The 24,435-nt window shown below is 45.7% G+C and overlaps 1 protein-coding gene across 1 annotated transcript; it reads left to right on the plus strand.

Annotated features, from left to right (window-relative positions):
* Positions 1–1,408: 1,408 nt before the first annotated feature.
* Positions 1,409–23,960, plus strand: DCAF1 (DDB1 and CUL4 associated factor 1). Its single transcript, XM_066596892.1, has 24 exons — positions 1,409–1,524; positions 4,669–4,780; positions 5,166–5,242; positions 6,941–7,014; positions 7,093–7,206; positions 7,402–7,539; positions 8,137–8,604; positions 10,455–10,556; positions 10,773–10,931; positions 13,416–13,595; positions 14,008–14,217; positions 14,369–14,538; positions 14,832–14,956; positions 16,445–17,708; positions 17,785–17,983; positions 18,474–18,556; positions 18,648–18,732; positions 19,578–19,811; positions 21,217–21,310; positions 21,385–21,489; positions 22,101–22,174; positions 22,250–22,351; positions 22,527–22,785; positions 23,076–23,960. Exons 2-24 carry the CDS (start codon positions 4,671–4,673, stop codon positions 23,132–23,134), a joined length of 4,485 nt encoding a protein of 1,494 aa, XP_066452989.1. The 5' UTR covers positions 1,409–1,524; positions 4,669–4,670; the 3' UTR covers positions 23,135–23,960.
* The last annotated feature ends 475 nt before the right edge of the window (positions 23,961–24,435 follow it).

The raw sequence follows: 24,435 nt of genomic DNA on the forward strand, positions 1-24,435 counted from the left end.
CGGCACGCTCTATACAGCCGCGATTTGCTATTTATTGTAGCCCATGTTTCCCTATGGAGGCTGCTACTTTCTCGCATCGCACAAACTGGTGATTTTTATTTTATGCGATTTTAACATTAGAAACTCCTATTAACTTTCTTGCTCCAAAATCGCGCAATTTTATTGCACGAGAAAATCACGGGCAGTAGCGACGCGATGCTAGATTTTTCCCAAGAAAAAAGCGTCACTGACGCTACAAAATCTCGTGTACATAGCAGCGATATCGCTGTCGCCCTTCTGAATACAGCCTCACATTGATGCCTCTTTCATACGGGCGACAGCGATATCACGGCTATGTATACACGATTTTGTAGCTCAGTGATGCTTTTTTCTTGGAAAAATGTAGCAGTGCGTCGCTACTGCCCGCGATTTTATAGCGAGAAAGTTAATAGAACTCTCAAATGTTATAAATCGCATCGGAAGTTCGTGCTAGGAGATGCGATAAACAAGGAGGCTCCATAGGGAAACATGAGCTACAAAACATCGCAAATCGCGTCTGTCTGTCTGGCTGCTTTTACATGGGCTACAACACGCATGTATGTGAAGCCCGTGTGGTGTAATGGGTTCTTCCACCCGCGCGATATTTTGTAGGCCGCTACAGTGAGAGACTACAAGATGGCGGCACGCTGTATACAGCTGTGGTTTGCTATGTTTTGCAGCCATGTTCCCTATGGAGCCGCTCCGTTGCGACTTTAACCTTAGAAAGTCCTATTAACTTTCTCGCTATAAAATCACGCGATTTTATGGTGCGTAGCAGCAACGCGATGATACATTTTTCTTAAGAAAAAAAGCATCACTGCCGCTTCAAAATCGTGCGTACACAGCGGCGATACTGCTGTCGCCCGCATGAAAGAGGCCTGTACAGCATGCCGCGATTGTGCAGTCTCGCAATGTAGCAGGCTACAAAACATCGCTTGTGTGAAGGAACCCATTGGACACCATGGGCTTCACATACACGCGTTGTGTAGTGATGTCGCATTGCTACAAAAGCGTGTGAAACCAGCCTAATGGAGGTTTATGTAACTAATAGAAAAACTCTATTGCCCATAGCAACCAATCAGTGCGCAGCTTTCAATTTACCCCATCACAGTAAGTAAAGAAAGTCGCGCTGTGATTGGTTGGAACTGTTGGCTCCATTATGCGGCCTCCAATTAGAGCGAGCAGCCACTCAGTTGTAGAGATTTTCTACCAATCACACCCAAGACGCTGGATGCTGATTGGTTGAGGTGCTCCACAGCGAAGAGAGGCCTGTGCGTTTTGGAAATAACTGTAACCAGTCACAAGATGGACACTACTACTGCCCGAGTCCGCCAGTCAGAAGATGGCCGTCGTCCTCGCAGCTATTACATCACGTCAGGACTACGCTACCCACAATGCTGTGCGCTAATGCGGGCGGTCTGTGGAGGGAAAGAGAAGGCGCGCAGGACGCTGACGTGTGAAGTGTGCGACACAAGAGCCGAGAGCGTGAGAGTCGGAGGCCGAGAGGTGAGAGCCACCGGGGCCGGGGCAGATCGGAGACGGAGGGGGAGAGACCGGGGCCGGGAGCTGATAAGAGGCCGGGGAGAGCGGAGCCGGTAGTAGAGACGGCCGCAGTACAGAAGAGACAGCTACAATGTAGGATAAGAGACGAGTGAAGGGAACAGACAGCTACAGTGTAGAGGAGATAGCTGCAATACAGAGGAAGAGACAGCATAGGAGAAGACAGGTGTAGGGGAAGAGACGGCTACAGTATAGAATAGACAGGTGTAGGGGAAGAGACGGCTACAGTATAGAATAGACAGGTGTAGGGGAAGAGACGGCTACAGTATAGAATAGACAGGTGTAGGGGAAGAGACGGCTACAGTATATTAGAATAGACAGGTGTAGGGGAAGAGACGGCTACAGTATATTAGAATAGACGGGTGTAGTGGAAGAGACGGTTACAGTACAGGAGAATAGACGGGTGTAGGGGAAGAGACAGCTACTGTACAGGAGAATAGACGGGTGTAGGAGAAGAGACAGCTACAGTATATTAGAATAGACGGGTGTAGGAGAAGAGACAGTATATTAGAATAGACAGGTGTAGCGGAAGAGACGGCTACAGTATATTAGAATAAACGGGTGTAGCGGAAGAGACGGCTACAGTATATTAGAATAAACGGGTGTAGTGGAAGAGACGGCTACAGTATATTAGAATAGACAGGTGTAGTGGAAGAGACAGCTACAGAATATTACAATAGACAGGTGTAGTGGAAGAGACGGCGATAGTATATTAGAATAGACAGATGTAGTGGAAGAGACGGCTACAGTGTAGGGGAAGAGACAGCTACTGTACAGGAGAATAGACGGGTGTAGGGGGAAGAGACAGCTACAGTACAGGAGAATAGACGGGTGTATGGGAAGAGACGGCTACAGTACAGGAGAATAGACGGGTGTAGGAGAAGAGACAGCTACAGTATATTAGAATAGACAGGTGTAGCGGAAGAGACGGCTACAGAATATTAGAATAGACGGGTGTAGTGGAAGAGACGGCTACAGAATATTAGAATAGACAGGTGTAGCGGAAGAGACAGCTACAGTATAGGAGAATAGACGGGTGTAGTGGAAGAGACAGCTACAGTATAGGAGAATAGACGGGTGTAGTGGAAGAGACGGCGACAGTACAGGAGAATAGACGAGTGTAGTGGAAGAGACGGCTACCCTATATTAGAATAGACTGGTGTAGTGAAAGAGATGGCAACAGTACAGGAGAATAGACGGGTGTAGCGGAAAAGACAGCTACAGTACAGGAGAATAGACGGGTGTAGCGGAAAAGACAGCTACAGTATAGGAGAATAGACAGGTGTAGGGGAAGAGACGGGTGCTGAGACATCACTAGGTGGAGATGTGACGGGTCACAATGAGGTGACAGTCGGGACACTACATGATCGGCAGTGTGGATACTGGTAGAACCCGTGACAACAATGTGACAGCCAGCACTGGGTGAGACAGACGCTGGAGACGAGACAGCTGGGAATGGTGTGATATCGGTGACATCTCATGCCTTGCCAGTGTTTGCTGACTAACAGTTCCCAGCATAACCAGGACTGCTGAGGAGCAACTGATGACCGACTGCTCCAGAGAGACTGGGTCATACCACTTCCATGAGGGGGAGGTTGGTCACACCAATTCTGTAGGGGTTATGATGTATTTGGGTCACACCACTTCTGGGGGTGGGGGGTGGTGGACAGTTGTAATCCAGGAGTAAATAAAGCAGCATCAGTTGCAGTTCTTACTGGTCCGGGAGGGAAAGCATGGCGGCCAGCAGACGTGTGGGAGGTGTGACCCCTTCAGCCACTCATGGAGATTGGCCGTGTCACCTGCTAGAAGCAGGAGGAGCCGAGCTGATGGCGCGGATACGTAATGACCCCTACAGAAGTCCGAATCAGCGTCTTATGTAGAGCGGAGTTTGTGATGATAGACTTTTAAGACAGCGATTCTTCTCATTTATCCGCATGTCGAAATTGGCGCAATAACCGCCACTAATGATACATTTAGTGGTAGAAAACAAAGCCTCTTACGTGGCTGCAGCCGTTCTTGGAAGTTTGCGGCACTTTTTCTTCTCCCGTTTCACATCCGCAGGGATCATCTTAATGTAAGCGAAACGCCCCCTATAGCCTGTTGTCCAGGACGTGACACACATGGCGAGCGGTGGTCCTCGCAGATAACACCTCTCCTTGCGCTCAGTGTTCCCCCGGCTGCACCGTCTGGCTGTATAACTCGGGGCAGTCCTCGTGTCACCACGTTCTCTGTACACTCACTAAAACTAATGCTCATAGAATCATTTTCTTTCTACTCCTGTGCATTTTAACCCTTCGTTACACCATACACCTGCAGCGGTGAGCGTCGCAGCCCTCGTAAGGTTAATCACTCCTACAGTTTTTCCGTCCCTCTTATTTCCTGTGACTTGAGGTCACGGAGTACTTTCCCTGCTCTCTGCCGTGTCCTGGAGCCATGTGCTCACATGTTACACGATTCCCTTCTTCCCGGCTTTTCCTCCGCACATGTCCAGTGTAGTTGGTGCCACCTAGAGGACATCTGGGGGTAATGGACACTCGCTGCGCTGACAGCTGTACCCTGTATGGCTTAGCTCATTTGTGTTGATCTCTTACACCAGTTTCATTCGGCCGAGAATCTCGCACAAGTTTGGTGCATTGTGAGACTCGCAAAACACAAACAAATATGTACCCTGCGCGATGCTGGAAAAAATCGTGGTGTGTCTTATCTTTTCGTATTCCTCGGAACGCATCGTTCATTGTTTTCAATGGGACAGTATAATCCATCTCACGCCATGCCCTGTGCACGCAAGTGCAATGTGAGGTTTTCTATTGAAAACCATGGGAAACATTTGCTGATCCTCTAACGTGCCGGAGGATCGCTACTTCGCAGAAGGGCATAAATGTTTTTCGGCTAGTCACATCTTTGTGCAGTCGGAGAAATCATGGCGGCCCGCAGCGCGCCTCCCCTTGTGGCCCGCAGCGCGCCTCCCCTTGTGGCCCGCAGCGCGCCTCCCCTTGTGGCCTGCAGTGTGCCGCTCCTTGCGAACAGATTTCGCTCTTTATGTAGAGGAACCAAACTTTGAATTTTTCACTATTCTTTTACTCCTTACAGACATGGCGTCCGCGGGGACTCACGTCGACTCCAAAGCAGAGCTGACCGCTCTGCTGGAACAGTGGGAGACAGGACATGGCAACGGGCAGGACATGGTGCCCATATTAACCAGGTGAGAGAATTGAGAGCGCCGTGTGTGACTGGTGCATATTATAAAGCTGTATTTACACGGGTGAGCTGGTAAAATTGCGCTTTTTCTTTGTAAGTGCAGTTTGCATGAAAATGGCATGTTTTCAATGGGAAAATTAAAATATTGCATCTCACTCATATGTACATGCGAGTGTGAGGCCATTTTTAACTCTCCTATAGGAAATGATGGTCACTCGCAGAAAAATAGAACTTGCTGCAACTTTTCTGTCTTGCAGGACCGCTGCAAAAGAAACATTGTGCAAGTAAATAGACCGAAATAACATAATAACCTGAAACTCGCCCGTGTAAATAAGCCCTAATGTAACTGTGGAAAGATGTATTTGAGCCTCTCGCTGTTTTAACTCTAGAATGTCAGAACTGATTGAGAAAGAGACAGAGGAATACCGCAAGGGAGACCCCGACCCCTTTGATGACAGACACCCAGGTCAGTGTATGTGGGTTACATTTTGCAGTTTTGTGCCCATGAAGGGACAGCAGTAAAGCTGCCGGACACTTGACCAGCTGGAAGACCCTCTGATCTCTGCCTGTGACTTCCTCTTGCAACAAGTCATCTGCTAGTCAGGAGATGTTGGAAATCGAAGAGCTGTACCATCTCTCAGATTCTATGGAGGGCAAGCGATCGTTCACCCCTCAGACTCTCAGCTCTGTGGACAGCACATCCCTCGCTATGTAAATAAGGGGAGTGCTGCCTACAGTGTTTAAAGTGTAGGGGGGGAAGGGTGAACAATCGTATGATCCCTTTACAGTCTGACTAGGTCTGTGTGATGACCACTTAAACAGGCGCCATTCACATTGATTGGTGCTCATAATGAGCTGTGTAAAAACACCTCTAGGGTAGAGTATTAGCAAGTATTACCGACTGCGGTCTCTTGATAATTGCCGGATTAACCCAGCAATTAATGCTATTACACAAGCACTAACGGCAGTCTTGTAATAGCACCCTTTAGTGTATGTTCACACGTTGCGGATTATCCACAGCTGAGTTGATTGTGGAAAATCTTCAGCATCTGACACTACAGACAATATGGATGAGTTTTCAAGAAATCTCATCCACACTACAGAGAGATTCCATGCTGTAAATTGACCAGTAGTGCGGGTTTTAAATCTGCGCATGTCAATTTATTTACACTGCGGATTTAAAGTGAAGGGATGAAGCTTGCATGTAATGCATGCAGCTTTTGACGCGGATGTGCACCAAAATTCTCTGCACGGATTTCTGTATGCGTGAATGTAGCGTTGGGCCCCATTCATACAGAATTTTGACACCGATTCCGTGCCGAAATCCATGTTAATTTAGCTCAATGGGAGTCTGTGACATAGTTCATACTGTGCAGATGTTCACACACGCAAATTTAAAAGCATTGTTGCAGGAAAAAGACATCAGACTTGACGATTTTTGATGTGGATTCTGCATCTAGAAACCCACATACAGATTCGCTCCATTTAATGAGGCTAATCCGCGTACTACTCTGCATCACCATCAAATGAATATCCAAGCCATTAACCTGCAGATTTCTGATACGGATTGCAATTTCCATTTTATATGGTCTTAATAAGGCCTCCGAGGCGGAGCTTTGTAAAGAAGCAGACTGCTGCCAGAAAGTGGGAGGATCCAGTGTCTCTATCTAATGAGCCGTCTCCATCCTGCGCCCCTCCAGCTGTGGCAAAACTACAGCTTTCAGCTTCTGGCTGGAGTTCTCTGAGTCGGGTGGCATTCAAACGGGCGAGTGCAACTCTTATTGCACAGAACATGGACACTCCGAGACTCGCATAATAATAGAACATGCTGTGATTTCTCTGCAAGAGAAAAATTGCCCATGTCAATAACAATGAGTTCCATTTTCGTACGAGTTTTGCTTGTCTCTCAACACTAAAATTTGCGCAAAGTTTCCCCCCACCCCCCCCATCTGAATGCACCCTCAGGCGTATATTCATCTCTGTGAGGGATCGGAGGGTATTGTGGAGATACTAGAGGAACACTTGTTCTTTGTCTGCAGCTTAATATGTTGGTTCTCCGTGTTTCAACCATATTATTAACCCCTTCCTGTCCCTCCCAGTATTTGTCCATATCTGTGTGATGTTTAACCCTTTTTGTGTAATACTATTGCATTGTGTTTTCCAGGTCGAGCAAATCCAGAGTGCATGCTGGGACACCTCCTGCGTATTCTTTTCAAGAATGACGACTTCATGAATGCTGTGAGTAGTGAGAAAAGTAACTTTTCTTTCTTTTTTACTGTTACCCTTTATGGTTTATTGTCTTTGTTTCTCCACCAGCTGGTTAACGCCTATGTCATGACAAGCCGCGAGCCTCCACTCAACACGGCCGCCTGCCGACTATTACTGGACATAATGCCAGGGCTGGAGACTGCTGTGGTGTTCCAAGAGAAGGTTTGTGCATTCTCCCCAATTCTAGAGTTTGCAGTCGTGTATCGTGAGACAATCTCTTGACTGAATTTTTCTGCTTTGATTCTATGCAAACTCCTCAAATTTGCACACTCTGCTGTCACTGATGGGAGATCACGCTTTTGTAAGGGGAAAATTCTTGTCTGGAAGCTGATTGCAGTTTCTTCATTGCATTATTAGGAAGGTATTGTGGAAAACCTTTTCAAATGGGCAAGAGAAGCTGAGCAACCCCTCCGCACGTACGCCATCGGACTGCTGGGAGGAGCCATGGAGAATCAAGATATTGCTGCAAATTACCGTGATGAAAACTCACAAATGGTAAATCAGTAAATGGTTTATAATTTATGGAGTAGCTGAGCCCTGTGTATGGAGAGTCTTAAAGGGTCTGCTAACCTTTTAAACATTGATAACCTGTCCTTGGGCCATCACTCAGGACCCCTGTCATTCAGCTGTTTATTTGGTCTGCTGACTTTGTGTACGGAACAGGAAGTGGCCAGTTCTGTACACACTGCAGTGGCCAAGGTTGGTAATGCATTGAATTCAGTGGGAAAATGCTGGCAATACCAACACAGCCTGTTGCATTGTATATGGAGCTGTCAGCCTCTTGCTCTATATACACTGAGAGTGGCTTGGCCAACAGCTAATCGACAACGATCCATGTGGTGGATTACTGCTGATCAATTATATTACTGATAATAGCTAACAATTGGGCAACCCCTTTAAACATCTTTTCACCTCTGAACAGCGGTCTACATAACAGTGGAGTTGCTATTTACATACATTACATTACTTATCCTGTACTGATCCTGAGTTACGTCCTGTATTATACTCCAGAGCTGCACTCACTATTTGCCTGATACTCCTACATCATTTCTATCGCATTGAGCATCCTGTCTCTTTGACGTCTTTCCGTAGGTTGCGCTGGTTTTGCGCAGACTTCGTGAACTTCAGTCCCGGGAATTGTCTAACAGGCAAGAAATCAAGCGTCCGAGCCCTCGTAAACCTCTTGGTGAGCCCCTCCTCCCACTGGATGAAGAAGCCGTGGACATGGACTATGGAGAGAACGCGCTTGCTACAAGAGCAAAAGCAGAAAATCTCGACCTTTCTTTCCGGGCAGAGACCTCTCCAGGTCTCGGGGTCATGATTAATTCTGATGGCACCGGACCGCCACGTCGAACAAAAATAGACATGGAAAGTCATCGCAAAGTGAAACAGAAATTAAATTTTGAGTCGGAGCGAGCACCAAGTGAACTTTCCAACAGCAGTTGGTCGGAGATGTCTGTGTGGGTTATTGGCACCAACTACAACTTGTCCCCCCTGACCCCGGGCATTGAGCAACGGCTGATCCTGCAGTACCTCACACCACTTGGAGAATACCAGGAGGTGAGGAGCAGCAGTCATTTATCTGAGCAGGCAGTATTCTAATGCAGGGGAAATATTTCCCTCTTTGTTTTTGGGTTGTAGAATCTAAGGCCGCTATCGCACAGGTGTTCCTTACAGCGTTTTAGCGGGTGTTTGAAACGCCCGCTAAAAATGCTGTACTGAGCCCCCATTGATTTCAATTGGGCTTCTCCAATGCTGCACTTTTTGAACGTTGTCTATTTTATTTTAGTGCGTTTCAGCGATTATTATTTTTTTTTTTGCAATGATGGGGGTGCATTAAAAATGCAGTCGAATGTGTTACAAATGCAGTTTAAAAACCTTGCAAAATGCCGCATTTGAGACTTAGCCGTAGGCCTCATTCACACTGTGTGTGTGGTTGTTTGTTTTTTTTTTTTAATAGTGGACTGCCTGGCATTTCATAAGTCCTATAAGCCACAATGGAGAGAGAGAAGAATACACCTTGTATCTAATGCATATTCATTTCTGGAGTGCCAAACATGTTATGAGACTTTATTCACCTAATATATAGGGACCCAGACATGGCTACACAAAGCACTTTTAGTACTTTTCCATTCCTATTGCTCTATGTGCCACTCCTTCACCCTGACATGGAAATTAGATGTGAGCATGGCTGTACAGAATGGCGTTGTGGGCCACATGCTTCCCTGGGCCCATGTTGGGCAGAGCTGGTATACACAGATGATGTACATTTGAGGCATTGCATGTCTTATTTCTTTATGGGGACCATGGATCCATGGGAGAAAACATTAATGCATGTGTATGTGCGGTCTGTGGATTTATACGGTACGAAAATATGGCTGCGTGCCTCCAGCCTGATACTAAGGCTTTATCCAAACTGAACAGCCTTTTAAATGGCTTTTCCAGGCAGCACCTACTGCCAGTGCCAGGATACACTGTAGTCTGAGGGGAAAGCCACTGCTCGAACCCCTGTGTTAGTGGTCTGCGTTCGTAATTGCAGGCACAGCTCTCATTTATTTCAAAGAGAGCTGCACTTGCAATTACGAGCGCCGGCCACTACACAGCAGTGGCTTCCACTCCCGACTACGGTGTATCCTGGCGCTGTCGGGAATAGCCCTTTAAAGGCGTTTTCCAATCTCAGCAAGTTATCCCCTATACAACTGCTGGGGCCCTCACCAATACTGAGAATGCAGCAATGATGTGTCCCGAAGCGCAAGCAGCAGAGGGTTCGCATGCCCCCCTCTCCTCTGTTCACTTCAATGGGACTACCAGAGATAACCTTTTAAGCATGAGGCTACCTCTGGTGTTCCCGTTGAAATGAATGGAGAAGACGTGTGCATGCACTTCCTCTGCTGCCTGCGCTTTAGGACACGTCATTGCTGCATTCTTGGGATCGGTGAAGGCCCCAGCAGTTGGACCCCCACTGATCAGCAAGTTATCCCCTATGCTATGCTCACACTTTGGGGCATGCTGGGTCTGCATTTTTGTAATCGGTAGGGGTCTCCGTGGTCAGACCACCACTGATCAGTAGGTTGTTCTGTGAATAGGGGATAACTTGCTGTGATAGGACAACCCCTTTAGTGACTGTCATACTGCTCATAGCTAGTGGGTAATGTGCACCAGATTATAGGGTGGTAAGCACAGGAGAACATCAATTTTTCAGGTGTGAGATGATGCAGAATCCCATATTCCACTCTGTTCTATGGACTGGTGATTGGAGGAAGTGGCTCTCTTCTCTGTATTGTCACTACCTGTTTAGTTTTACCTTGGGGGGTTATGGGTAACATGCGGCGAGGTTCCAGTTGGGATTTGTCCCATTATCATCTCGGAGGACGGGTTATCAATCTCTCCTGTTTTCTTTCCCTCTCCAGTTGCTTCCGATATTCATGCAGATGGGATCCCGGGAGCTGATGATGTATTATATCAACCTGAAACGAACTAATGACGTTCTCCTCACATTTGAGGCTCTGAAGGTAAATTCCACTAATTCTAGAGATTTGTCTCCAACTATCGATCAGATTTTTCATCATTCATTCTCATTAGTTATCTTTTCCATTGCGTGTCCTGTCTGCCATAAATGTCTTTCACCGTTCAGCAAACGCAGATGACAGAATTTTGAGTCAGAGCTGTTTGGCCCCAAGTCCACCGTTATTTTCCACTGTCTAACCGGTGTTTCTTTCTGTGCGTAGCATTTGGCCTCTCTTCTCCTTCACAACAAGTTCGCTGCTGAGTTTGTTGCTCACGGTGGAGTGCAGAAACTGCTGGAGATTCCTCGCCCTTCCATGGCAGCCACGGGGGTGTCCATGTGCCTGTACTACTTGTCCTACAATCAGGATGCAATGGAACGGGTAAGTGCTGTGATGTGGTGTAATGATGGAATTTCTGAATTACACTGTAAGGGCTTATTCACATGGGCCAGCATGATACTGGGCCAAGGAACTCCGTTCCATATCTGGCTTCTCAACATGTGTTTTTCACAGCGATACATTATTGATTCAAAATCGCATCGCTTCTGTGAAATTGCGATTTCTCATTCTTTGCACATTGTGCGAAATATAAGGGCTTTACGATAGATCTTAATGTCCCATTTAGAAAAACAATGGGCGAGGCGTTTCGAAAAATGGAACATGCTGCAAATTTATGCTGCAATGATCAAATCGCTTATGTGAATAATTCCATTCCAGAAAATAGATTTTATATCCATGTGACTTTTGTGCACATTGTGCTAGGATATTGCTTGTGTGAATAAACCCTCAAGGGGAGATCACACACTGCGGAATGCATGCTGAAATTCCGCAACTAGGCACAGTTTAATGCTAGTTAGTGGGGTTATCACAACCCCGGGTCACTTGCAGCAAAAAATAGACATGCTGTGGAATTCCAAATCTGCAGAATGATCTGTCTGTCGCAAACACCATAGGTTTTTATTTATTGCAATGTATTAATTGAATTCCGCATTGAAAATCCATGTGCAGATTTACTCCACGACGTGTGAACATACCCCGACAAGCGCTACTTCTGTGTCAGCTGCACGTGTTCACGGCTGATTTCAGTGTGTGAAAGTTAGAGACTCCATCAGCTCTCATGAGTCTTACAAACCAGTTACGAGCTCATTTGAGCTGTGGTGACGGGTCCAGGGTTGTCACTCTTTTATACTCTCCTTCTTCCTTGTTTCTCTGGAAGCCTTTCGCACGTTGTATAGAACAGACTACTTATGTGCATGCTCCTAAGAACAGGACCAGTTCTTCTCATTATGAGCCTGCACATAAATAGTCCCTTCCATACAATAAGTGACAGGCTTGCAGGGAAACTTCCTCGGACTCGACACTGCAGCTCTTATGAGCCTAATGCTCTAGTTTCCATTCCCTAGTGGCAAGTAAAGATCTTGTAGGAATTGCAACAGAAAATATTAGAAAGTAACTAAACTTCTCGTAATTTAGTGATTTAAACACTTAGTGACCACCGATCTGCATTTTTATGGCAGTCACTTATGGGTTTTACACCTGCACATAGATGTTTTTAAAGCGGCAGCTTGGCTGACTACTGACAGCCAGGCTCCTGCTGTAACCGCTAGGAACAGAGAAACCTCAAATCATGGCTGTTTAAAAGCCCATACATGCCCTAATCCATGGGAAATGCAGCATGTAAGCAGATGGCAGGGGAAGGGACTCTTTCTGTTACTCATCGGTACCCCGCAGTGCGATCCCAAGGTACCAATGGGTTCCCATGGCAGCCTGACAAAGGCATCCATGTCTCTCAAGGCCCACCTCCCATGTTCTAATAGGCTTAAATAGAATGCACTACATAAGTTATGCAGTGTACTAGCCTAACACTCGAATGATCACATCTCCAAGTCCCCTTTACGGACTAAAAAATAGCAATAAAAAAGGTAAATTTAAAAAAAAAAAGAGAAATACAGTTAAAAAATACATATTTTTCCCCACAAAAAACTTGTTTTAAATGGATGAAATGCACCCAAAATTATTTTAAAAACACAATTTACCACATTCATAACGGCCCAGACAATGAAAATATTTTAATTTTTCTTGCGTTCTGAACACCGTAAAAATAATTTTAAAAAGTCTGATCACAATTGCAATTTTTTTTTTTTGTTTGCCTCCGAAAAAATGTAATAAAAAGCAAACCAAAAGTCAAATGTACCTCTAAATGGTACCAATAAAAAGTACAACTCTTTCACATAAAACAGTTCTTCATATAGCTCTGTTACTGGAAAAATAAAAATGTTATGGATCCTAGAATGCAGCGAAGCATGCTCAATTGTTTGAAAAAAATGTTTCCATTCTTTACTACTTTTAGCAAATAAAAACACAATTGTCTATAAACTTGGCATCACAGTAACCGTGCCGATCCACATAAGAAACTTATGTTATTTTCACTGAATGGTGAACACCATAAAAGCGAAACCCAAAAACAGCATTTCTGGACGTTTTCCCATCTGCCTCCCCCCCCAAAAATATAATGAAAGTTGTACAAGACATTATATGTATTCCAGAGTGCAGCCACTTAACATATACAACTCTTCCCAAAACAATAAAAGCCCTCATGTGGCTCTGCCACCGTGTTACGGCTCTTGTGACAATGAAAACCGCTTGGTACTTAAGGCACAAAATAGACTGGTCACCAAGGGGTTAAGCTTTATATCAGATTGGAGGAGTCCTTTTAAATGGCCCTTGGTTATAGACTTATTGGAGTTAATTTATGCTTCCTGTGATTGCTGGCACCTTTACTATTGATGATCTCAGTAATGTAGAGCTTGCTGTTAGGTGATTGTATCTCACCTGATGAAGTTCTTGTCATCTCTGCTCTTCTAGGTCTGCATGCATCCTCACAAGGTGCTGGCGGATGTGGTGAACTACACGCTGTGGCTCATGGAATGCTCCCATGCATCAGGTTGCTGTCATGCCACCATGTTTTTCTCCATCTGCTTCTCCTTCCGCGCTGTTCTGGAGCTGTTCGACAACCAAGATGGGCTACGGCGGCTGGTTAATCTTGTAAGGGAGACCAAGGAGGGGAAAGCAGTGTGTGATCTGTGAGGCGGAGGGGGTGCGTGTTGTGGGATGCTTATGCCCCACTTATACAGGACGACTGTTGGCTAAATGGTCTGCATGAGCGGGGGACGTCACCGCTAGTTAGCGCTCGTGCAGAGCGTTTAGATGGGCAGATCAACCACTGAGTATCGCTCACTTCTCGCTCAGCAGGGAGTGTAAAAGGCCCTTTATGATCCATATTTGGTATCTTTTGGCGTCCGGCTTCCACTCCGAGGGTCGGATGCTGGAAACGGATGCACTGCCAGTGAAATGGCCATGCCTACATAATAGGGAAAGACAGCATGTGAATAGAACTTGTTTTGTGCTTTGAGAAGGTCGTACTCCTCACATTGTATCCTCTGTTTTCTATGCACAGATCAGTACTCTTGAGATCCTAAACCTAGAAGACCAGGGAGCCCTACTAAGTGATGATGAGATTTTTGCAAGTCGGCAAACGGGAAAACACACGTGCATGGCCTTGCGCAGGTACTTTGAAGCTCACCTCGCCATTAAGGTGGAACAAGTCAAGCAGTCATTGCAGCGCACAGAAGGCGGCTTGCTGATCCATCCTCCGCCCCCTTACAAGGTCAGCTGCTTACGTTTTGTGTATTTATTCCTCATTTCTCCTACTTGTTCTGTATATTGGTTGTCCTGGATTTCCCAGTATTGTTGTAGTCGCAGCTCCCTGAACATTGCCTCTGTTCATTGGTTACCAGTATAAACTTCTCTCTTGTTAGGCTTGTACGTACACCCGGGAGCAGATAGTGGAGATGATGGAGTATCTGATAGCGTTTGGCCCTGCTCAGTTGTACTGGGAACCTGCAGAGGTTTTCCTTAAACTGTCCTGTGTGCAGCTGCTGCTTCAGCTCATCTCAATTGCATGCAGCTGGAAGACCTATTATGCAAGGTGGGTGCAAAGTACATGGTCTGTCTTGGGGTAGGCCATCAATGTTTGCTCTTGGAGGTTCAGCTCTGGAGCTAGCAATGTTAATCAGCTGTATTTCCCCTTTCATTCTGTATTGAAGAACGTGTGGGTGTCCTCTTTTTTGCATCTCAGCCACATTGATGCTTCATGACCTACCGATTATTTCCAATAACTGATTGGTCAGCTTGGCCTATGGCTTTGCATACAACCTTTTTTATTGTTTTGTAATGGCTTGCACTAAAACATCTCAAACGTATCTTATTCTATCCTCACAGGAATGACACAGTCCGTTACGCTCTGGACGTCCTCGCCATCCTCACAGTTGTGCCAAAAATTCAGCTGCAGTTGGCAGAGTCTGTGGATGTTTTGGATGAGGCGGGTTCAACGGTCTCCACTGTAGGTAAGAAGAGACAGCTGATATAATAACAGTTGTATTCTCTTCAGTATTAAGGTAACCGTATTCCTGGACCCTCCCCTCCTATGCTGCAGGAAACCTGAAATTCGGGGAACTTTATAATCAGGAGTGCATTGCCCTCTGACGCTTATCCCTGCAATGTAAGGAGCTGCAAGACCTGCTCACATATACTGACTGCGGACAGGATACGGATCCCCAACACACAGCAGGACTATAAGATGCCAGGGACATTCACATGTTTCACGTCCAATGTTGTGTAGCTGATCCTGTGCAGTAAATGTCCTGTTGGGAGTTTATATTGGGAAAACAGGACAAGGACTGAGAGCCAGGATGAGATGTCATCCACCACACAATTAGAGGGAAAGACTGAATTACCTGTGGCAAAACATTTTTTGTGGTCATGGACACAACATAGAGTAGATGAGAGTTTTCATACTGAAGGGCAACTTTAAGCTGCAGCGTCACAGAAGAATTTGGGGATATAAATTTATGGCCATTTTTAATACCCTCAAGAATGGAGTAAAACTCTGAGCGGGGTTCTTGCATCAGTGGAGAATATGAAAGGTCTGAAGGGGGTCAAGAGGGGTGACCTTAAGGAAAGCATTCGGGGAGGGGGGTGGAGACACCTGGGGTTGAGTGGGTCGGAGAATGGCATAGTCTCTTCCCAAGGAGAGCAGCCAGAAGGGGTGCTATTCCCAATCATTGGTTTACAGACTTGGTAAAAACTCATACATTGATTTGAAGGAATGCTGCCATTCAATAGGTGGCACTGCAGGGGTATTGTTCCATTTTCCTTGTTTGCAGGTCTGAAGGAGAGATTTCACATTCCTTGTCACTGGACTAATTATTTACTGTTATGGTCATCCCTCCCTAGTATTTATCTAAATGCTATTAATTCCCCATGTCTTTGCCCTCTTAACCTCTGTCTCTGGTATTTATCTAGTGCAAATTAAGTTCACCTAAGTTCACCATGTCCGTGCCCTCCCATGTGATCTTCTGTTATAGTAAATACATTTGTTCTATTATGCCTGAGGAAGGACCCTGAGAGGTCTGAAAGGTTGCTGTAACATCATGTATTTTTGTTAGCCATTAAAAGGCATCATATCTACAAGATTACTTGGTTTCTCTTACTGGAAACAATCACATTAAGGTATTCCCAGACATGGTGGAATATCTATTCTCTATTTTTGCTCACAGAAAATGTTGCAGCGAAATGCATGTCAATCATTGCTAGCTCCGGAGCAAACAAATTGCAGCTTTGTTGCAGATTCTTATTGCAGACATTGCTACATTGAAAGTGGTGAAATCCGCAGTGAAAATGTGCGTCAGAACGTGCGTGGTAGATGTGAAAGTTATTGCATGCAGAAAATGTCCGCAGCATTTGGATGTGTTTTTGCAAAACACCTGCGTAAATCTGACCTATGCGGTTTCACCTTTAGAGGAATGGCTCTCACCTCCTTTCTTTTTCCTTAGGGATGAGTATTGTCTTGGGTGTGGCCGAAGGGGAATTTTTTACCCACGATGCCGAGATCCAGAAGTCTGCCTTACAGATTATCATCAATTGTGTGTGTGCCCCAGAAACCCGTATCTCCAGCATTGGCAAATACGTGTCTGGTACCCCACGCAGACGAACACCCATCTCTCAAAGTTTCCAGCCACATGGACGTGGGGGGAGCGGGGAGCCAACGCTGGCCAAGATGTGGAATGTAGTTCAGTCTAATAATGGTATCAAGGTGCTTCTGTCTCTGCTGTCAGTGAAGATGCCCATAACGGACGCAGACCAGATTCGGGCACTGTCCTGCAAAGCATTGGTTGGTCTCGGTCGAAGTACTTCGGTTAGGCAGATCATTAGCAAGCTTCCCTTATTCAGCAGTGGTCAAATCCAGCAACTAATGAAGGAGCCGATCCTCCAAGATAAGCGCAGCGAACACGTCCGCTTCTGCAAGTTTGCAGCAGAGCTTATCGAAAGGGTCTCGGGGAAGCCACTATTGATGGGCAGTGATGTATCGTTGGCACGACTGCAGAAAGCAGATGTGGTGGCACAGTCTCGTATCTCTTTTCCAGAAAAGGAACTCTTGCTGTTAATTCGCAACCATCTCATTTCAAAGGGGCTACAGGAAACTGCAACTGCTTTGACTCGTGAGGCTGACCTGCCTATGACTGCTGCATCACACTCTTCGTCCTTCCTGCCAGCAGCCACCACTCAGCCACCAGCTACCTCTTCACCTGTTACCCTGCCACGGACACCACGCATCGCTGCCCGTTTGTCAACCAGCGCTATGTGTCCTCACCCGCCATCTCGCAGCCAACTTCCTCCCCAGTTGTCATCGATTGCCCCTGCTTTAACAGGCTCTCCTCTAATTGGACGTATCAGTTTTGTACGAGAACGTCAGTCGCCCTGTAACGGAAAGAGATCGCGTGTTTTGAGACAAAAGTCTGACCATGGCGCCTACAGCCAGAGCCCTGCAATCCGAAAACAGCTGGAGCGGCATGTGCCTTCCCCACCCACCCTGGACAGTATCATGACAGAATACTTACGGGAGCAACACGCTCGCTGTAAGAACCCAGTTGCCATTTGCCCTCCTTTTTCCCTTTTTACTCCCCACCAATGTCCAGAACCCAAGCAGCGCAGACAAGCACCAATCAATTGCACTTCACGATTGACTCGCCGCGCCGCCTTTCCGAAATATGGAGGCGTGGATGGGGGTTGCTTTGACCGACACCTTATATTCGGCAGGTGAGGTTCTTAAACATGTAGAGCGGTTATATGGGATGATTATGGCCGTATTTACCACAAATGTCCTCTCTTCCAGGTTCCGTCCAATCTCAGTTTTCAGAGAAGCCAATGAGGATGAGAGCGGCTTCACCTGTTGTGCGTTTTCGGCTCGAGAACGTTTCTTGATGTTGGGCACTTGCACAGGGCAACTAAAGCTGTATAATGTGTTCAGCGGTCAGGAAGAAGCCAGTTACAACTGCCACAACTCTGCCATAACTCACCTGGAGCCCTCCCGGGTAGGTACACGGCACGTATTCTCCTGTATCTTTAGGCTCTCTGGATATCTTCTCTAGTTTGTGTTTTTCCTCTTACAGATACAGAATGGGGGAAATGCATAAACATATTTGTCAGAATTGTGGCATAGAAAAGTCAGACATTTTTGTGCTTGTCCAATGTGCTCAAAATTCTGCAACTTTTCAGCTTTTCACACCACGTTTGCTAGTTTTGTGTGTGGAACTGGGGAGAGTGGGGGCCGTTTCAGTTTGTCAAAATCACTTAAATTTATACCAGAAAGCTGTGTAAATTATAGAGCGAATCTATTATGACACAGGTTTTATCTACCATAGATTTCAGGAAGTGATGCATCGATGGCACAGGATGCACGGAATTTAATAAGAGGCATGTACCTCTTTATTTGGTGCATCTTACTGTGTCATCACAGATCTTAGACCAACGTTTAAAACCCTCTTCTTAGATAAATATTCCCTTATGTGTCTGTTTCCACAGGATGGATCCCTCCTTCTGACTGCCGCCACTTGGAGTCAGCCGCTGTCTGCATTATGGGGCATGAAGTCAGTCTTTGACATGAAGTGAGTGAGAGTGGAGGTAGACCAAGGAGGTCACTGTTTCCTTAGTGTTGCTTCACCCCTGTGCCTTACCTGTGTGTTACTGTATTTCCAGGCATTCGTTTACAGAGGATCATTATGTGGAGTTCAGCAAACTGTCCCAGGACCGCGTCATCGGCACAAAGGAAGACATCGCTCATGTGAGTTATCTTAGAGGTTTCACAGCTGAGGGTTTGCCATAGTTGTAGTGGTATCCAATCCAGGGAATCTGGGTAGCATGTTGGTAGCGACACAATTCTCTCCTAGTAGTTTGCCATAATGTATAAGGGCAGGTAGAATGCATCCAGCCTGTTTGGCTCACAGACTGGATACAAGTGTAACAAACTCTCAACTGATCTGCAAAAATACTAAGCCTAATAACAATAAAGATCAAAAAGGGGCTCCATAGTACAGAAAGCTTGTGCACACAATCGTTAATTAGGAATGACAGGAGTGATGGTACCTTAGGTCGCTGTGCTAATGGCACAAGAATGGTTAAAGTCTGCCGATGCTGCTGCCAGCCCCAACGGCTTGGCAGTGCCTGTGATGAAATGCAGAAGTCAAAGGGAATGGCGTTGTGTAACAACAGAGCCACAGCAAGGAGGAAGAAAGCTAATGGGTTTCTTTAGGCTTTACTGGTGAAGGCTACGCATTTTGGTGCCGGGATGGCACCTTCCTTGGGCTCTCCTGTCAAGTAGTGATGTTCCGCTTGTTGCTTTCATCCTGACTTCTGCAAGCCTGATAGCAAGCAGAGATTATAAAAATGGCAATTACCATGGTGTCTATTAAAAGGCGCAAAACTTTACATTATGCAGGAATTTGGTTTTAATTTTCCTAGAACTGGGCAAATGTTGGCATCCACTGGACTGGACATAAATGTCTGTTGTGAGCCCCACCTCTGGGACTCACATCTAAGTCTAGAATGGGGTCCCCCGACTCCTTCCTGCCTCTAAGGAATAACTGATGTTATTGACTTGTATAACTCCTCTCTCTCTTTATCCTGTAGATCTATGACATCCAGACTGGACAGAAGCTGCTGACTTTATATAACCCTGATCTGGCCAATAACTATAAGCGTAACTGTGCTACCTTCAACCCCACGGATGACCTGGTGCTGAATGATGGGGTTCTATGGGATGTTCGCTCTGCCAAAGCCATTCATAAGTTTGACAAGTTCAACATGAACATCAGTGGAGTGTTCCATCCGAACGGCCTGGAAGTCATAGTCAACACAGAGATTGTATCCCCTGCTAAGTTATAACACGGGCCTCACCCCCCTTCCTCCGGGGTCTTTACAGAGCTGCATACACAATAATGAATGGGGTAGTAGAAGCATCAATGACCTTTGGTCATGAAAGGTTTAAAACTCCTATGTACAGGTCACATTCTGCAGTTCTGATAGCCCCACTTTCAAAAAATCATAACTTGATTTTTCCAGCGACAGCTGGGATGGATTGTAGTTTTTATTGACACTATTTTGGGGTACATGCCTTTGATTCAATTTTTCTTGGAGACAGGTTGACTAAAAAGCATAACTTTTGGCGTTTTTTTTTTTTTTTTACTGTGTTTATCATGCAGGATTTATAATTATTAATAAACTGGACTTCTGGAGAGACAGCAATACAAATTTTTTTCCTTTTTTTAATGCTTATACAGTATAATGCAATACTAAGGTATTGCATTATACTGTATTTTAAGAGGCATCTTATTAAAAAGATTCTGTCACCCGGTTCATGAAGACTTGGCGCTGAGCTACACTGGCCTTTCCCCACCCACAGCATGCAGAGTGACAGCTCTGTCCCTATACACAAAATATGAGAGAACTGTCCGTATGCATGATGTGGATAGAGAGATGTCAGACTTCATGAACCTGGTAACAAAATCCCTTTAAGACGTGCCACAATAATTGTAACTGGGTGGCCGTCAGAAGGCTCCAGGCTTACATGAGATCCAAATGGCACCCCTGCAATCTAATCGCATGGGGTGTCGTTTTTGGAATTTAAATCCTTATTGATCGTGGCAATTTAGATGCTGCTGCCAGAATTGGTAGTGGCATTTAAAGGGTTAAAGGCAGTGAGCGGTTGTACCTCAGATGGCAGCTGTTGCAGGCGGTTGTCTGCTTTCAGACAGCCAATGCTTGCCGTGTAATTGAGGGAGCTTCGCTCTTAAGACCATCACATACTCGGCACGTGTATAGACATACGCTGTATGTGCAAACTACACGGGGCATAGGCAGTTAGGACAGATACAGCCATATGTATGTTAGGAAGGGGTTAAAGGGAATCTTCACCTGGTGTCCTGTTAGAAATGTTCAGCTGGAATGGCTTAGTTGTTGCTCGCTCCAGGTAGCTGAGGGGCAATGTCAAAAGTTTATTCATATGCGGCAGAAGTTTTTACGACTGTCCCATTCATTTGCATGAGACTTCCAAAATCCATGCACTTACCTCCACAACAACCCCATTCAGGCAAATGGAAGTGATTATTAGCATCTGGATAAAAGCTGAAGGTTGTCAGCAAGCAGAGATTTTCTAATTGGTAGTAAATTGTAGACACAGTCTGATAGAAAATTGTGGAACTTTCCACAATTTGCTTTCGCTCCAAGTTAATTTCTGTATACAAGTTTATTTCCTTCATCATCTGCTCAGTGGGACCTGCGGACCTTTCACCTTCTCCACACAGTGCCTGACCTCGACCAGTGCCGCGTCGTCTTCAACAACACTGGGACCGTGATGTATGGAGGTCAGTGTTTGCGCAGTTCTCTGTTGTGACTTACGCTTCTCCTTGGTCTATAATCATGCTCTCTCTTCTGGCAGCCATGCTGCAGGCTGACGATGAAGCCGACCTCCTGGAGGAGAGGATGAAGAGTCCGTTTGGTTCCTCTTTCCGCACATTTAATGCCACTGATTACAAACCTATCGGTGAGTGTCACCCATCCGTGCAAAATGCAAAACATCATCTGTGTTTAGACGCACAAAACCTAAATGTCATGAGGCTACAGAGGGGTCATCGGGAAGACCATGTTTGACAGAAAGTAATTGCAAAGCTGAGCGTCAGCCATCATTTATATCCTTGTAAACTACTGGACAGCAATTATTACATTAGTTCCTAGCTAGAGATGAGCGAGCCTACTTGGTAAGGCAGTTACTCGAGCAAGCATCGCTCTTCTCGAGTAACTGCTTAGTGATCCGAGCAGGCTCGGGGGGGGGGAGAGAAGCGGAGAGCTCTCTCACTCTTCCTCCCGATCCGCTCCCCCCGCAGCTCGGATCACTAAGCAGTTACTCGAAGAGCGATGCTCGCTCGAGTAACTGCCTTACCGAGTAGGCTCGCTCATCTCTATTCCTAGCCATGGAGGGCGTACCAGTAATAAAAAATTACCTGCCCCTCCATAGGGTGCAACCTGGGTGATTCTTCTACAAGAATTTATTTATGCACCCTCTTGGCACTTGGGCTCACGTCCTCTTAGCCATTTTAATTTACATTTTTCTAGTTGTGTGTGTGGTGACTGCTTTTTTTTTTTTTTACTCTTCAGCCACCATTGATGTGAAGCGAAACATCTTTGATCTGTGCACAGACACGAAGGACTGCTACCTGGCTGTCATTGAGGTATGTGATTAGCAACAATACACGGAATACTTCCCGCCCTTCCCATCATTAATGTGCCATTTTTTATTTTGCCAGAACCAAGGAACAATGGATTCTCTGAACATGGATACAGTTTGTCGGCTCTATGAGGTTGGAAGGCAGCGACTGGCAGAGGATGAAGATGAGGAGGAAGATCAGGTGAGGGATTGTGTCTGCTGTAGACCTCTTCCTTTGGTGCAGTGTTCTGAACCGTCTTTTGGCCGATGTTGGCTTTCATTGGGGATGATAACTATCGTTAACTGCACGTTAGTTGATTTGAGGTTGGTTTTCAGTTTCTTCTGTTTCTCTCTGATTCATGGTACTTGGCTTTCAGGAAGAGGAAGAACAGGAAGATGAGGAGGATGATGATGACGACGATGACTCTGATGATCTGGGCCCCCTGCTGGATGCTGAGCTGGAAGAGGAGGAGGAGGCGGGGGAACAGGCAGGAGAGGACGGAGAGAACGACTTCTCCCCCTCTGATGACGAAGAACTTGCAAATTTGTTCGAAGATGAAGAAGATGATGGAGATGACGATGGTCACGATGAAGACTCTGACATTGACCCAGAAGCAGAGATGATACTGGGAGACTGTGAGTAGTGAACATTCAGTGTCCGTTGTGTATTAGGGGCCACAAAAATACAGAGAGTGCTGCATTCTCAGTGATGTCACCGTTCTCTAGTGAATGGATAGGCTACATTCTCAGTGATGTCACTGCTGCTCTCTAGTAGCTGGATAAACTGCATTCTCAGTGGTATCACCGTTGTTCTCTAGTGATTGAATATGCATCATTCTTAATGATGTCACCACTGCTCTTTAGTGGATGGATAGGCGGCATGTTCAGTGATGTCACTTCTCTGACTATTCTGTTTTCTTGCACAGCTGACAGTTCTGATAACTCTGATCTTGAAGACGACATTATTCTGGCACTGAATGAGTGAGGGGCTGCAGGCGTCAGGTGTGTACACAGGGTCTTTTCCCTCTTGGAGACAGAAGAACAGAGCTGCGGTTCGCCATGACGTGTCTGTCAGGTTTGAGGATGGAGCATTGACCTGCACCTGTAATAAATGCGTTCTCCTTGTTCTCCGGCGACTTTAACTTCCCCCCTCTGTTCCCACAGACTCCGAAGTGGGGTTTTTTGTTTTTTTTTTCTTTTCTTTTGTAAAACAGAGCTCTTAAAGGAATAGTTTTATAGAAAAAGGAAAAAAACTGTAACCAAAAAAAATCTCCAACGCAGGACAGACCTTCCCCCGTGCAAAAAGATTGTTCTTTTTTTTATGTCTTGTTTTTTTTTTCTTTGTTTTTTTTTTTTGCACATTTTTTTTCGTAACTTTGGGCAGCAAAGTATTTTTATGACAGAATTGTAATATATTCCATAGGAAATGTGTATTTTTTTTTTTCTTTTAAATCGTGTGTATTTTTGGGGGCAATCGGTGACCGATGACTAGACATCAATGTGTCTGAATTCATTTATGTGAGAATTCTGCGCCATTTCTGAATGAGAGGAGCAGCCGGAGAGATCATGTTGTTTCCCCGTTCGTGAGATCAGAGGATCATTCAGTATTTCAGTGATGAGGAGGCTGTAGGGTGAGGTTGACCCCCACCCTGATTTGTATCATGTTGTTCCATTGACATTGTCTCTGGATCTTCCTGCGATGATCGTTCATATCAATTCTCTGTTTGTTTCCTGTAAATTTATGACCAGAAACCAACATTTCTTTTCTGTAAAGTGTATTTATTTAAAAAATAAATGGAAAAGTCACCGTCTGCCGCTGTTCACTGTTATCAGCCGAACACCAAAAATCCGGTAATGTCGCTGAAACTGTATGTGATGTGTCTTATAGAGCGTGTTCTTGTTGCATTCTGTATTTGTCACAGTATTCACTTCTGCTAAAAGAAAAACCAAAGGAAACAAAACCTGGTAGGTGACTGCAGAGGTCGGAGCTATAGGGGGATCAAACTATTATTGTTCCTAGGATGCAGATGCACATATCCTCCGTAACATTAGAAGAAAAAACCCTGACTAATATTGTGTAGTGGCCCCCACCGCCCCCTGCTCTGCCCCATCAAGGCCCGGACCCTACAAGACCTCTGAAATGTCCTGTGGTATTGTAAGTTGCTTATTGCAGCCTCCGGGGATCTGACTTGTTTCTCTCGATCAGCTACGTTCTGGGAGGAGAAGTCATTACTTTCATCTGTCCTTTTTCTTAATAGTTCCTGCAGTCTGACTGAAGGCATTCTC

This window comes from Eleutherodactylus coqui, chromosome 3 (genome assembly GCF_035609145.1).
Source record: "Eleutherodactylus coqui strain aEleCoq1 chromosome 3, aEleCoq1.hap1, whole genome shotgun sequence".
In the NCBI taxonomy this organism is placed as follows: Eukaryota; Metazoa; Chordata; class Amphibia; order Anura; family Eleutherodactylidae; genus Eleutherodactylus; species Eleutherodactylus coqui.